Below are 15,171 nucleotides of genomic sequence, written 5' to 3' on the forward strand. Positions count from 1 at the left end.
TCATATGGTACCAGTGTAATCTTGAAACCATTTCTAAACTGCTATTTTGGGTGAGCATGAGTAGCTGGCTCCTTGTATAAATCAGCCATTCCTTTCTCATTTATGTTTGTAGTTTCTTCCAGTACTCTTTTTCTTTAAAAGTGTGAACTTTGGTTCTGTTTCGAACCACTGCTTCCATTCCATTTGCTTTTAAACAGGTTCATTTGGAAGTCCTTTGCCCATTTTCATTCTTCTGTGGGTTTTTGTTCTTTTTTCCTGCTGTGTATCTAAACCAAATTTCTGATTAAATTTACTATTAATAAACATTATTTACATTAATTTACGCTTGTAATAGCATCGCTAGAGGGCAGTATTGATTAAATTAGGTGCACTCTAGTGCTCATTGGAAACTTAAATGCAGAAAAGCCTCCAGCATAAACATCCTTGCATTTTTAATAAATGGTCATGGCTTTCATGTCCATTTTTCATCATATCCTATATGTAAAAAGTAATAGTCATATTAATCACCATGTGTATTAGAAATTGTTATATGTAACTTTAATGCAGGTAAAATAATATTCTGTGATACTATTTTTATGGAAAAGAATATGCATGGAACTTAGTAGAAAGTAGATGGCATTGAAGTTATTGTAAATTATCGTTTATATATGTGGCTTTATTAGAAATAATGATTAAAGTGTTAATTTTTTATAATAAATAAAAATATAGGTTTCTTCATATGTTGTTTCTGAGAGAAAATATTTGCTGTGAAAAATATATCTTCCAATTTGTTAACTGTCTGCTTGAAAAATCTCAGTACAGTATATTTTAAAATAATGGACAGCAAAGATAACCAGGATTGTAGATTAAGACACTGACTCATTTGTTCTTATTGATTTACAGGTCTCCTGACAAATGCAGCAACACAGAATCCTCGTAGGAGTGGTTTAGGCTCTGTGTGAGCTACTTAACTTAGTCAAGTTTCACTGCTGTTGATCATCATCCGTTATATGTCATCAACTCAACTGTCTGTTTCTCTGTATCTCATGAATGACAGCATAATTCCTCTACGTTATGAGCTAAAGTTTTTCTACCATACTAAGGATCACTGGACTAAGGAATATAGAAAAAGAGATATGCTTGGGCATTAGCAATACAAAAAAGTTCATGGTTAAAAGTTCATCTACGTTATACACCACTGCTGGACTTGCTGTTACCTACATGTTTTAATCCGAAGAGTCTGCTACAATGAAGAGTATCATCCCAATCAGCCTTAGAGAAGACTGTTTTGCCTATGGGAGGACACTGAGGTGCAAAAGAGAAACTCTTCTTGTGCCCTAAACTGTCTGAATTGCTTTTATTTTCTTATACTTTCAGTATATACAATAGACCAAAGAGCAAAATCTATTTTAAAGTGGACACAATCTTACTGTTAACAGAGTTATGTCATTAAATTGTAGGAGGTCTCCACATAGACATGATTCCAGCTTTCACAAAGCTGATATGTTGTTGTCCAGCAGATGTCTTTATGGAAAGCTGCAGTAAAAACTAACTCAGAGACCTGCTCTTGAAATGCCACGTTCAAGAGAAAATAATGGAGCACTGAGAGAAAATGACGTGTGTTTGAAAACCTTGGACAAAAAGAACACAAACTGTCTACACAGCACCTTTATTCCTCTGTACTTAGATTGACTTTCTCGTACTAAAATCATTTTCAGTTTTAACCAGTTAAACATGCCTCTTCTACAGTTCCATTTTTGATAGTTAAAGTTGGATAATACAGTATTTGCAAAGAGCATGTTTGGTCATCTGTGGCCTATGTCTCATCTGATACACCATTTAGCACCAGAAAGCAAATTAAAGAGAAAACAAAAGTAACACTTGTTTGAAAGAGATCATTAAATGTATTTTGAAAAGCCTAAAGTTATATATTTAACAGTTTTTATATGTTGTATATTTGTAGAAAATCCTATTTAACAATTAACGTGATAACTCTGACAGTCATGACAAGTGGTTCAGAGTTAAGTTGTGTTTTATTACTTCAGTTGTCTCTGAAGTGACTGGTGTCGTTTGCTTTCTTCCATTGGGACATTCTGGATGTAAAGCATGACCAGAGAGGACTGTGTAGAAAAAGCAAAGAATAATGTTGTTTATATTACATAAATGCATTCAACCATTGCACTGTTGGAAGGCATTTTTTATTTTTATTTTATTTTTATTTTTTTGTCTTTATGTACTGATAAAAATAGAGTGTAAAATATTTTACTCATTGCTCTTCATAGCAAAGTTTGTTTTTCTTTCTTACTTCCTATCTTTCTTTCATTTTCTTCCTTCCTTCTTTCCTTCCTCTCTTTCTGTCCTTCCCTTTTCTCTCTTTTTCTCTCTTTCCTTCTCTCTCTCTTTCTTTCTTTCTTCTCCTCCCCACCCCCCACCCACCGACACACACCGTAAGGGTCAGTTTGAAGCCTGTTCCTTGATCCCATTTTCAGTGTTTTACCTCATTGTTAGAAAGCCCACATTTTTGGCATTATTGGTTAGTGACAATTTAGAAAAGACAGCATAGACAAGGGGGAAATAATGACAAAACAGAGAAACAAACAAAACCTTGTTCCCTTTTACTGTACCTTTCGGTATGTAAGTTTGGTACATATTGATATGATGCAATCAACAGGGGAGCTTAATTTCTTCCTGGCAAATGTATTATGGTTTCAAGTATACTACCTAATACTCCAATTAACTCTTAGTGTTATGCTAGTTCTATTCTACTAAAGAAAAATATATAGCGATTGTTCAAGTGACCATAGATGAAAGGTACAAAAATGAAAGTTGATTAAAGAAATTTTTTGAAGGCCTGCTCTAATACTGAGGCTTATTTAATGCAGAGGTTGCAGGAAACATGAACTATAGATCATTTTGTCTTCAAGTAAAATCAATATATACAAAATTCTTATTTAATCTTAGCATTTTGACCAGTGTCAAAGTAGCAATTAAAGCCCAGCCACTTGAAAAGTGTTATGGACTGACTGCACTATAAATGACCAATGTCAGGTTTAAAATGTCATGCAATAAATGATGGTAAATACATTTACTGTACATGTAGACCTCAAGAGCCAGATCCCTCACTCTACCAACTCTCTGTTTTGATTTATTTTAAAGGGAGTGTAGTAGCCTTATTTAGTAAACAGAACAATTAAAGATGTTACATCATTTTTGTTGCTTTACAGTATTCAGTTATGTGTTGGTTCAGCTAAATTATGAAAAATAAAGAAAATCCTTTTGTAAGTGAGACTTCTGTTCCCTGACCATGACGTCACCAAAGGAATTTCACCTGATAATTAGTGAGGTGGGGCACAGAGATGAAGACTTAGCAATGGAATGGAAATGGAGGATGAGTTGTGTTTTGAAACTGAAGTTTTACCCTTCCCTTTTTAGGTCTTGGGTACCTTCATTCTGGTATGCTCAGTTATAGATCAGATTAAGGTCATTTATTTTCTAGAAACCAGATCCCACTAAAGGATCTAAGAATGGACATCTGAAATCTATACATCTTAAATCATACCTTCCTGTTGGTTCTGAATATGCAAGCTTATGTCTTTGTTTTCTGAGTACTTTAAATGCTCAACAAAAGAGAGATGTACATTGTTTATAAGGTCTACTCTGGTTAAGAAATATCAAAGACAAAATATTCTGATTATTCATCAGAGGTGTATTCTAGTTGCTGAGTCAACAGACACCTCAAAGCACTTAAAGTGTGTTTTGTACTTTTCACTCCTCCTCCAAAATGTACAGTTTTAAACAAACAAAATATACTGGCTGCCTTTGTCACTGTGAATTACTACTCTAAGAGCAGTGGTGAAATGTTTCTGTCTCAGGAACAATATATTTTCAGAATATTGTGAACTTCTAATTTTACAAAGCTAAGTTACATAAAAATTTGTTTGTTTCTGAAAGTATTTGATGTGCCTCTTCCAAAGCAAAATTTGAAACACAGAAGGGAATGTCTTGTTTGAATGCTATTAAATATCCTTCGTTTCTCAGCTTGCAAACAAGTAACTTTTTCAAAATATGCTTGAAAGGGAACAAAAGAATACAGAAAAAACACATAATAGACTAATAAAAACAACCTCTAGAAATGCAGTAAACCTTTAAACATTTTTTGAAAAAAGCTTCTCTCTTAGCCCAGGCAAGGACATATTTAATGACTACTTTAAACATCTGGGATATCAAATGGAGCAAATATTAACACACTATAGCAATGAATATGACACATCATTCACCAATTTCATAATTATGCTTTTAGCTTTTTTGGGGGCTGGGGTTTTTTTTGCCAATTCATTTCTTCTCTGCAGTAGCTCAGGTTTTATGCATGTGGTATCCTCAATCATTCACTTGTTTACTGAAACTGTACCCACATGCTGTTGCATAAATCTTTAACCCAGGCACTTACTATCTAATATAGCCTATTCATCACAATCGTGAGTACTAATTAGAGTTTCCAGAAGAAAATAAAGAATTCAACACTGTGTCTGAAGAGCCTATGTGAGTATAAGAAACAGCTGAACTAGAAGATGGTAAATTGATTGGTTGATAGGAAAATCAGAGCACTAACTGCCTGGGCCGCTGAACTAGTGGAAAGAAAAAAGCACAAGCCAACATCGCATGTAGACACAAGAAGCCAAAAAAAAAAAAAAAGAAAAAGGAATATTAGTTCAAGGAGAAAAAGCTGAACCAGCTTTCATCACATAAACCTACATATATACAGTATTTTCCCAATAAAAAAAAAATACAGAAGGCATATTCTTTTAAACCTCTTTGTATGATTTATATTAAGAATAGCATATACATGAGTAACAACCAAAGACTGGGAATGGGTTAATGGGTTGACTAGGGGTGTTGCATATGTGTACACAAGCAGTCACCCTTCCCATTAAAGAGACAAAAATGGAAGCATTTGGCACATAACCTTCTAAGATTTAAAACTATTTCAGATGAAAGATTGGAACAGTAAGATGTACGATGGTATTTTCTGTGAGGTTTGAAATGGACCTGGTGAAGACTAGGTTAGAACCACCACAAACCAGTGAAAAATAGCCCCAGTTTCTGATTCTCAAGGCAACGTTTATCACAATAGGCTTAGTCAGAGGAGAATTCCTCTAGCTGCGAGAATCCTTGGAAAGTCAAAGGCTTCCCAGAGAGCACAGGCAGCAGGTTACCATCACTAAGGCTTGTAAGAGACTCTCTGCCAGTATAAATTATATTAGTCTGCTATTTTGAAGTTGTTTTTCAAGCAACTTCAAGATGTGCTAAGGGTAAAAGTGATTTCCAGGTACTTTTATTCCTCCTGCTCCAAACATGAAGAAACTTCCCAAACACCTCAGTAATGGTGGTAATTTTGTGGCTGGAATTGGGTAATGATTCTCTGAGAGGAATGATTAATGCAAATGAAAGTGTTTTGCCACCTATGTGGTGAAAATCATAAAGGGCTGAGGAAGGTGGTGCATATACTGAAAGCAAAGAAAAGAAGTAACTTGTGCTTTCTTTTTTCTCCTTTCAGGTGTATTTTATAAATTACGCTTTTTTATTTACCCCACTCTCTTCAAAGAGAATTTATATCAATAGAATGTGGGAACTGTCAAACCAGTTCAGCTGTGTGCTTCCTCTTGGTTGATACCATGTCTTAACTGGTTTCTTTTTAAAATTAATGGTTTCTCTGGGTGGGAAAATATATCACAGCCCTCCCTGAAGTGAAGTTTCTTCTGGTTTTCCAGTTACTGTTTGGTGGATGTTTCACACCCTAGAAAAATGAAGTCTTTATATGTGTATATATATTTACCTTATGTAATTACAGGAGTTACAACTGAGGAATTATTTTTTTATTCCTCTTTCCAATTTGTTTTTCTCGCATCATAGAATTTGTACTACATTGAAGTAATGATCTTAGATTGGGCTTAGGCAAATGAGGATGGACAGAAAACACAATATTCTACATCTGATTTCAAGTTGGGACTTGAATAAAGGAAGGAAACCAAGAAGGAACTGAAAAAAAACAAAAACCAAAACCAACAAAACCCAAAACCAACCCAAGACCAGAGAAAATTAAATATTTTTCATTTCAGAATATTTAGTATTTAGTAAGTGCTTTGTAGTATTTAATAAGTGCTACAGGAGCCAAAATGTGTAAAATTTGAAATAGGGAAATGAGAAAGCAAATACAAACTGCAGAGATGAGATTTTTACTGATCATATGGTTGTCTTCTTTTGAGACATAAATCCCATTAAAATTTGAGACCCATGAGTAATATGTAAAAGGTCATTCTGTCACCAATTAAAAGTAAACTAAAAAATAGGAGAAAAGTAGAAGAAAATAACAATAAGCCAGAAAACTTCAAAGTTCTTTAGAGTATAGGATCTGATATAATCAAAGGAACAATGTAAGCATGTGCAGAGAACAATTTATATTAGGTAAGGACCCTGAGCACTACCTCAAACAGTGGTTTAAATCACCATGAGACAGTGTCTGTCTTCCTTCAATGCGTAGGAGGAAGCCTCTGTATATTGCTATACAGTCAAGGAGAGAGACAGGTGGTTTAGCATAGGTTCTTACACAGGCATAACAATACATGTCAGCCACCTAAGGCAGCGACTAATGACAGGAAATGTTGACATCAGCTGTCATCTGAAATTACTTACTGAGTTGTGAAGATGTTAACAAAAGGTTGGCAGTAGCAACCTAAGCCAGTCGTTAATGTACAGAAACATTGCACAAAACAGGAGCTCACAGAGCTCCGGTGGCAGTAAAGAGGGCCTTCCCATCACAATGACTAATGCAAATGCAAAGGTAATATATTTACCCCTGTTTGTAGGGTAATATATTGACTCCTCTATATGCAGAACGTACCCAGATGAATAGATGAAAACAAATGTGGGCTACTTCTGTCCACACTCTCCAGTCACTTCTACACAAATGTATTTAAGTAGCCTCCAGAGCAGAAATTCAACACAGATTGCAACTTCACTACATATTAGCCTAACGGATATGCTATTAGCAAACAATAAAACAGTATAGTGAGGCTTGAGGAAAGTTATGCTTAATTTGGTACAAATTAAAGCTCTTCTTCAATGAAGCCATGTAACACTTGGTTTTCAGCACAGGCAGATTTATTCCTTCCCAAATTTTAAAGACAGCAACATGACAGTGATAATGTAACTTCCAGCCCATGCAAAGCAAATCAAATAAGGGTGAGCTCTGGAAAGGCAGGAATTCTAGCTGAGTAAATAACAATAACCTCACTGTGCACAGGAAACAAACACCCACAAAAATGAGAAAAATCACAAATAATTGTAATGCCACCCAAGCTCCTTGTTATCTGATTCTTACTCAAACAGTTACAATCACAGGAGAATCCGCAATATAATATACTCAGCAGCACTTAGAATTCCATGCAATTATGCACTTGTTTTCATTTTAATAATTTTTAAAAGCTGATAAGACATGTCAAGTTGGATCCCCTTCTCAAAAAAACCAAACAACAACAACAAAAAAAACAAACAAAAAAAAACCCCAACCCCCCAAAAAACACCAACCAAAACCAGAAAAAAGAAACGAATCCGTTTATTAGGTAAGAGGAACACAGAGAATATAGACTGCATTTTAATATGTACCAGGTCCTTCTCACTACATGGAGACTCTGGAGACAGCAGGACAAATGTAGGAAGAGTAGAAAGCTTTGCCTCAGAACAACTAAACCTTGTGACAAGAAAAAAAATATCTGTTTAAGGGCCTGAAGACAAATTTTGTAAATGGATTGATCAACTAACTGCCCAACTAGTCAAGAGAAACCCAAAAGGACAGGGGATATGTATAGCATTTAATGTCATTATTTTAACTTTAGAAATCATGTTTCTTCTTATTCAGTTGATTTGTTAGACAGAAAACAGTAACACAATGTTAATGTGGTAGTGTCTGGTACCTTGTCAGGTAGTGGGAAAGTGAGAAAAGGAACACATATTAAAGTTTGCTGGAATTCTGAAAGAAAGGACTGTTTGATAATTATTTAAAAAATCTTATTTCAGAAAAATGTATCAAGCACATTAGTGTTGCCTCAGTTTAATTTAACGGGTATAAGCTTGGGACTGTTGTTCATGATGTTAAATGTCTCCAGAACTTTCTCAGGAAAAGCTTCTATACAGACACATAATTACTGGAGCAGAACCAAGTTATCCCTATCAATTCTTCTGTCTGGAGGTAGGACTGGGATCTTTGGAGATGCCAAATGGAAATGGGAAATATCTGTTGCCAATATATTAACAAGGCAATCAGATCTTTAGAAAATTCATTGGTACAAAAGTGTTTGTTATTTAGTCCTCAGCTAAGTTGATATCACATAGTCCAAGGCCTTCAAGAATCTGAAATATCATGTGATTGATTTATTTAGGCTGTAAAGATGTTCCGGTGTTTATAGGGATTCTGAATAACTGCAACCATACCTGTAAGTTTCCAGCACAGCAGAAATAGAAGATGTGTGCCTATTTCCTGTTCTTCTCCTAATGCAACAGCCAGCAGCACCTGCTATTTTGGACATACAGATTACTGATGCTTGAGTGTGACTGAGTTTAATCTTTCAGCTCTGATGATGTGAAATTTCCTTTGGATTGTATTGTCCCATAAACATCTGTCTTGGGAACAAGTTGCTTTACGATGGAAAATCATTTCTGATGCACAGTTTTAGTTCCCTTATGAATGCCCAGGATTACAGTGAGCCATGCAGAAATCCAGATGAGTTAAATTGACTCCCAATGTGATGAGCTGTATGTGTCTTGGTGAAAAAGTAAATTTTTCTTTGAGCTAAGCCACTAGTAGATAAACTCTTAGTAACATGTTCTAACAGAGATGGAATCGGAGTAGCCATGGGTAGTCTGAGTGCCTCTGTTTTTTACATCATCGCAAACACCAATGTATTCGCTTTTGGAAGGTAATTGATAGTAAACTGACTACCTTTTGGTAGTTTGTTTTTTTTCCAAAATATTCATTTTACTGCTGAGTAGACCTTTTTGGTGTTTATAAGACGAGTGAGTGATTTAATTTCAGGTTACATTTAGTGTACTGGTTATATATTAAGAGAGGGAGGAAGGTTGCTTGCTTTATGTTTCACATGTTGTAATAGAGGAAAAGAAAAAGTTTGGAAATACAAAATGCAATGAAGAGTCACAGATGAACACAAAAAAGTGTGGATCTTCAGGGACACAGGACATTCCTGGGAACAGCAAGTGGCCATAGCTTCTACATGTTGAAAGGAAGACTCTTCTAGGGACCTACATGGGTTGTTGGAGAGCTTCTTCCAACCCTGGAACACAAGGATAAATTTCTAAACTAAAAGATAAATACAGCATGTTGGGAGTCAGGGAAGGTGTTCCAAAATCCTTGTTATTTTAATTGTACCCATCAGGTTAGTTTCCTCTACTTCAGAAATGCCTTGTTCTTCATGGATTAACAAAGCTCTGGTAGACCTTACTTTGCTTACTTGAAGAAATGTAAGCGGCTCCATTGACAGGCCAGTTTGTATTATTTTGATGGTGACTGTAGTTTCCTTAGGCAGTTTGAGGTACCCAGCAAGATCATAGAATCGTTTAGGTCGGAAAAGACCTTTAAGATCATCAAGACCTATCATTAACCCAGGACTGCCAAGCCCATCACTAAATCATGTCCCTAAGTATCACATATGTGCATTTTTTAAATACCTCCAGGGATGGTGATTGCACCACCTCCCTGGACAGACTGTTCCAATGTTTCTCCACCCTTTCAGTGAAAAAAAAATAATAATCCTTATTATCCAACCTAAACCTCCCTGGCATAACTTGAGGCCATTTCCTCTATTCTTCTTGCCAGTTTTCTGGGAGAAGAGAAAATAAAATGGTTTTGGTTGGAAGGGATCTTAAACATCATCTAGTTCCAGCGCTCCTACTATGGACAGCAACACCTTCCACTAGACCAGGTTGCTCAAAGCCCCATCCAGCCTGACCTTGTACAATTCCAGGGATGAGGCATCTGCAACTTCTTTGGGCAACCTGTTCTGGTGTCTCACCACACTGACAGAAAATAGTTTCTTCTTAATATGTAATCTATATATAACCTCTTCCAGTTTAAATCTGTTAATTACCCCATGTGCTACCACTACATGCCCCTGTAAGAAGTCCCTCTCCAGCTTTCCTGTAGGTCCTCTTTAGGTACTGGAAGGCTACTATAAGGTCTTCCCAGAGCCTTCTCTTCTCCAGGCTGAACAACCCCACTCTCTCAGCCTGTCTTCATAGCAGAGGGCCTCCAGTCCTCTGATGTCTTTGTGGCCCTCTCTGGACCCACTCCAGCACATCCATATCCTTCTTATGTTGGGGGCCCCAGAGCTGAAGGCAGTAGTCCAGGTCTCACGAGAGCAGAGTAGAGGAGGACAATCACTTCCCTTGAACCGCTGGTCATGCTTCCTTTGATGTAGCCCAGGATGTCACTGGCTTTCTGGGCTGCAAGCGCACATTGTGAGGCCACATTGAGATTCTCATGAACCAACACAACCAAGACTTTCTCATCAGGGCTGCTCTCAATCCAGTCTCTGCCCAGCCTGTATTTGTGCTTGGGGTTGCCCCAATACAGGTGCAGGTCCTTGCACTTGGCTTTGTTGAACTTCATAAGGTTCACACAGGCCCACCTCTCAAGTCTGTCAAGGTCCTTCTAGGATAGGCTGCATAATCTGAAATGACTGCATTTTGGCTGCCTTTCTGAGGAGAACAGGAATGGAGGTTTTCTTTACCTCTCTTTTGCTACAAATTAAAATTATGCTATTCTATAAGTCTTGTAACATTATTTCATTGCCTGTCTTGTGGAGAAAAATTAGGAATATGAAGTCTAGATTTATACACAATAAACCTTGTTGGCTTTCTCCCTGTAAAGATGCCCTGGGTTTGGAAACAAGACAATCAGCTTGTAAGACAATTATTTGCATCCAACAGTATTTTTTGATGCTCTGAGAACAGCTGTTCCTCAAGAACAAACTTGAACTGGAGGTAAAAATGGAAAGAAAATGGTTGTTGCTTCTCATTCCATTTCTTAAGGTAATGCCTAAGATTATGATCAGTTGAAAGCTTTCCCAAGTCTAAACATTTACTCACTCAGTGAAATAATTCAGAAGCTTGTGTCTGATGATGCCATCTGGTGACACCTGTCATAATGATATTTAGCTTTGTCTGCTATTTTTCCAGCTGCAATATAAAAGCCAAACTACGGCTTCATCAGTTGATGAGTTCTCCTAAAAATATTGCCATCTACATGAATGACTATATTGCAGAGCTTCTAATATTAATAATGAGAAAGGCATGTGTTTGAGGACCACCCTGCTTGCATTTCACCTGCAAAAACTTTGTTACAACAAGGTACACCGGTTCTAAGGGCATTAGGAGTGTAGTCGGCTGCAGGGAATATATGCCGCACAGTAATCTATTGCTCAGCTATAGTGTGCATCAGCTTCCAAGGCAATACTGTATTGCTGTATTAATTTCTCTGAAAGGTTTCCCTTACTAGAGTGCATTGACCAATATTTCAGACTTAACATGAGCTAAAACAGCATGCTTAATGCTGTCGTGAAGGAATTAATTCAAAATGTAAAAAATAAAATTAAAATAAACCTACACTTATTAAGAAGTCGAGCAGAGAATTCGTACAGTGACAGATGACATTAGCCTATAAGCCTTTATAACTTACACGGTAATAAAATGGGGTTACATTTTTGAATTAAATTGATAACACGACCAAATCGATTTCATTAGTGCATCTGTCATATTTGCTGTTAATGATGGCTAACAGCGGAATGGAAACTGACAACAATCCCTGAAAAACTGTGCAGATCAAAATTATATTATACTGGCATTCATGAATTTTAATACCTTTTTTATCATGATTTTTTTTAAACTCCTTTTTTAAATTTGAAGCTTACAAGAAGAGAATTAAACTTTCTACACCTGTCTCAGTTCCTATTATTTCTATTGTTACAAGTTAATAGGCTCAAGAATGGAAGACATTTGCACTATCTAAAACAAAAAAAAAGGCCTTGCTTGAGAGTCTCTTGTGAGTGCTTATGGGGGAATGGATGACTCTCCGCTGCTAAAGTGTTGACATCAGAGTCATTTCTCCAGAATGACTAGAGAGCTTTAGGACACCCAAATTGCTGTTTAGAAGACTGTTTGTGGAAGACACTATTTGTATTAATAGACTTTGGTCCTCTGGTGTGTAACTCCCTTTAATGCTAATGGAAGTTCTGCAAAAATCTACAAGAGAATATACCTGCTGTCATGAATCATCATCGCTCTCTAATCCCATTAGTAGGGCTTAAATCTATGCAAGTTAAATGTGTGCAAGTAATTAAATGCTCACCTCAGAGCAGCAATTGAGAACATTAAAATACCCTTACTTAATAAGATAACTTGACCCCTCTACTACTTGAAAACATGACAAGATATTACATATATGTCATATAAACTGAAAGAATATTACTCTTCCCTATTTTAAGTTCCTGATTAGGACCTCCTTCTTGGGTTAAAATTATGTGATAATGAATAATTAGTAAGGAGAAGCTGTGGGGTAATCTGGGTGTAGATATGATATAAGATTATTTAAAATATTTTATTAATTAAATAACTTTATCTGAAATTTATTTTTTATCTATATATAGAGAGAGAAGAGCATTGTGTCTGGTTAGAGCCTATTATCTTCATTGCTCTCATACATGATGCCTTTGTTACAAACATGAGTAAACAAATTCAGAAATGTAGTCCATACAGCTTAGGTAGTAGAGGGAGAAATATTTAGCCTGCTATATGTGGGGGTTGTTCTGGCCTTTGTGGGGATGCTGGTCTTTGCAAGAGAAACTTAATCTTCACATCTTCTGTTACTATTAACAAAATTTGTGAGATTTTAGCAAGATTCTTCCTGTAGTTTACATATACTCATAGGCTGCAGACTCTTCACAGAGAGAATGTCTTTCCGTCTATGTGTTGATAATGTGGCAATGTCTACCAAAATATTTTTGCTCTTGGTTTTCAAGGTGATCTTATTTATGTGGTGGGTTGACTGTGGCCTGCAGCCAGATGCCTATGCAGCCTCTTTCACTCCTCCTCAACAGGACAGGGGTAGAAAATAAGATAGACGGAGGGAGGTAACTTACCATTTGTCATCATGGGCAAAACAGACCAAATTCAGAATTAGTTTGATATATTGGCAATTAAAATAGGTTTGTATAGTAAGAAAAAGTCCTGAAATTAAAAGAACACCTTCACTCTCCTCTTCTCCCCAAGGTTCAACTTCACTCCTTCATTCCCAACTCCTCTACCTCCCCTCATCCTCAAGTGGCTCAAGGGGGATGGGGCATGGGGGAGGGGTGTGGTCAATCATAACAGCTCCTCCCTGCCACTCCTTCCTCCACACACTTTACCTTGCTCCAGTATGGGTCCTCCTAATGGGCTGTAGTCCTTGAGGAGAAACCTGCTCCTCTGTGTGTCCCCCACCGGCCACAGTTTGTTTACACCACATCCATCTGCTCCAGTGTCTCATTTTCCACAGACTGCAGCGTGGGTATCTGCTTCAGCATGGTGTCTCCACGGGCTGCAGGGAAATACCTGCTCCACCGTGTTCGGCTCCACAAGCTGCAGGGAAAACCCAGCTCTGGCACCTGCAGCCCTCCCCTTCCTCCTTCTCCATCGACCTACATGTCTGCAGGGCTGTTTCTCACATTTTTTTCCCTCATTCCACACAGTCGTGCAGCATTTTGCCCTTCCTTAATTAAGTTTTCCCAGAGGCACCACCCTGCGGCAGGTGGGCTGGAGCCGGCTGGAGCCGGCTGGAACCGGCCGTGCCTGGCCTGGGGCAGCCCCAGCAGCATCTCACGGAGGCCGCCCCCAGCCCGGCCGCCAGCATTGATGGCACCCAATGCAGTATGTCTTGCTGTAAGTGTTTCACTGTGAGAATATGAAGTACAAAAAAGCAGGGGAAGGCGCCGTGGGGAGAAATGAGTGTTTCTTTAGCTCCTGCATATTTGGAACAATCTAATGCCCCTGGTGGTGTGCTCTGCAGAGAGAGTGGCAACAACTTGCACATCCAGCAGTGTGCATCCAGCAGGGAAGTCACCTCATTCAGATATTTTCAAACAATCTGGATGTTACTTCCTGGTGGTTCACCAGACAACATCCAAAAAAGCTGCACAAAACCACATGATCTCCTACCTGCTCTGAGTGTGTTTGGGTGTTCTTTTTCTTTTCAATTGCTAATCCCCCCAGCCCCCCACTCCTCCACCAGCTTTCTTTGTTAACTGCAATACAGAGGATTTAGCCTATAATCCAGTATAACAAGTGTCTTCAGAAGAAAACTCCAGTGATCCTTAATGCCACTTAAGTAACAACTTAAAAAAAACCAACAAAACAGCCAAAAAACAAAACAACAAACTAATTACATTCCAAACTGCAGACATCAATGTAAAAAACTATGGTACAGTGTCTTAACAAAGACGCTGAGGCCTGAAGGAAATGAGGAAATAAATAAACCAGTGAAGCCAGAAGAGTCTACTTTTACTTCCTTGACAATCTTATTTTGGACTGAGCAAAATTCCCTTTTCCCAAATCTGTTTCGTCTCCTGTCCCTTGGGATAATTGTATTTTCTCTGGATTATATAAGGAAAAGTGAGAGCCTTTGAAAAGATATTTGCTTCCTCATACAGCCAGCTCCAGTATTTAAGACACAGCCTTTGGAAGTTCACTGTAGATTGCAGTCAGTGGAGAACCATATTGCACTTACTGATAGAGGGTTGCAATCCATGACTTTTCATTTGCCCATAATTGCTGAAGACTAGTCACTTCATTTAGAATATTCCATTCAGACCATCTTATTGAGCTTATTTTAAGGTTTAATACTGCTGCTCATTGCTGTATCCATTCCATGTGAAGTCAATAGCAATAGGTAGTCCATAACAAAAATCACTGGGAGATGAACCTCCTACCTTCTTCTTCACACGCTCCCCCCCTCCCAAAGCCTTCATAAAACTTAGGTTTGGTCTTGCTTTGAGAGGAAAGAACAGTCAAGTATATTGCATATTGTGTTGATTAGATGTGAGTGCAAGGAATAGTATTTTGTAAGGAAAATATGGATTTGCTAAATCTCAA

General features: G+C 37.6%; 1 protein-coding gene across 9 annotated transcripts in view; it reads left to right on the forward strand.

The window, feature by feature from the left end:
- Nucleotides 1-2,160, forward strand: part of TAFA5 (TAFA chemokine like family member 5) — a 442,355-nt gene extending 440,195 nt beyond the window's left edge. For all 9 annotated transcript variants that reach the window (XR_005104652.1, XR_005104653.1, XR_005104654.1 and 6 more), the window contains one exon: nt 883-2,160. Coding sequence is in view for 2 of the 9 variants with exons in the window: in XM_037390481.1 (XP_037246378.1) it covers nt 883-891 (9 nt within the window). In the remaining 7 variants the exon portion in view is untranslated. The remainder of the gene's footprint in view (nt 1-882) is intronic.
- The last annotated feature ends 13,011 nt before the right edge of the window (nt 2,161-15,171 follow it).

Source organism: Falco rusticolus, chromosome 5, assembly GCF_015220075.1.
Source record: "Falco rusticolus isolate bFalRus1 chromosome 5, bFalRus1.pri, whole genome shotgun sequence".
Taxonomy (NCBI): Eukaryota; Metazoa; Chordata; class Aves; order Falconiformes; family Falconidae; genus Falco; species Falco rusticolus.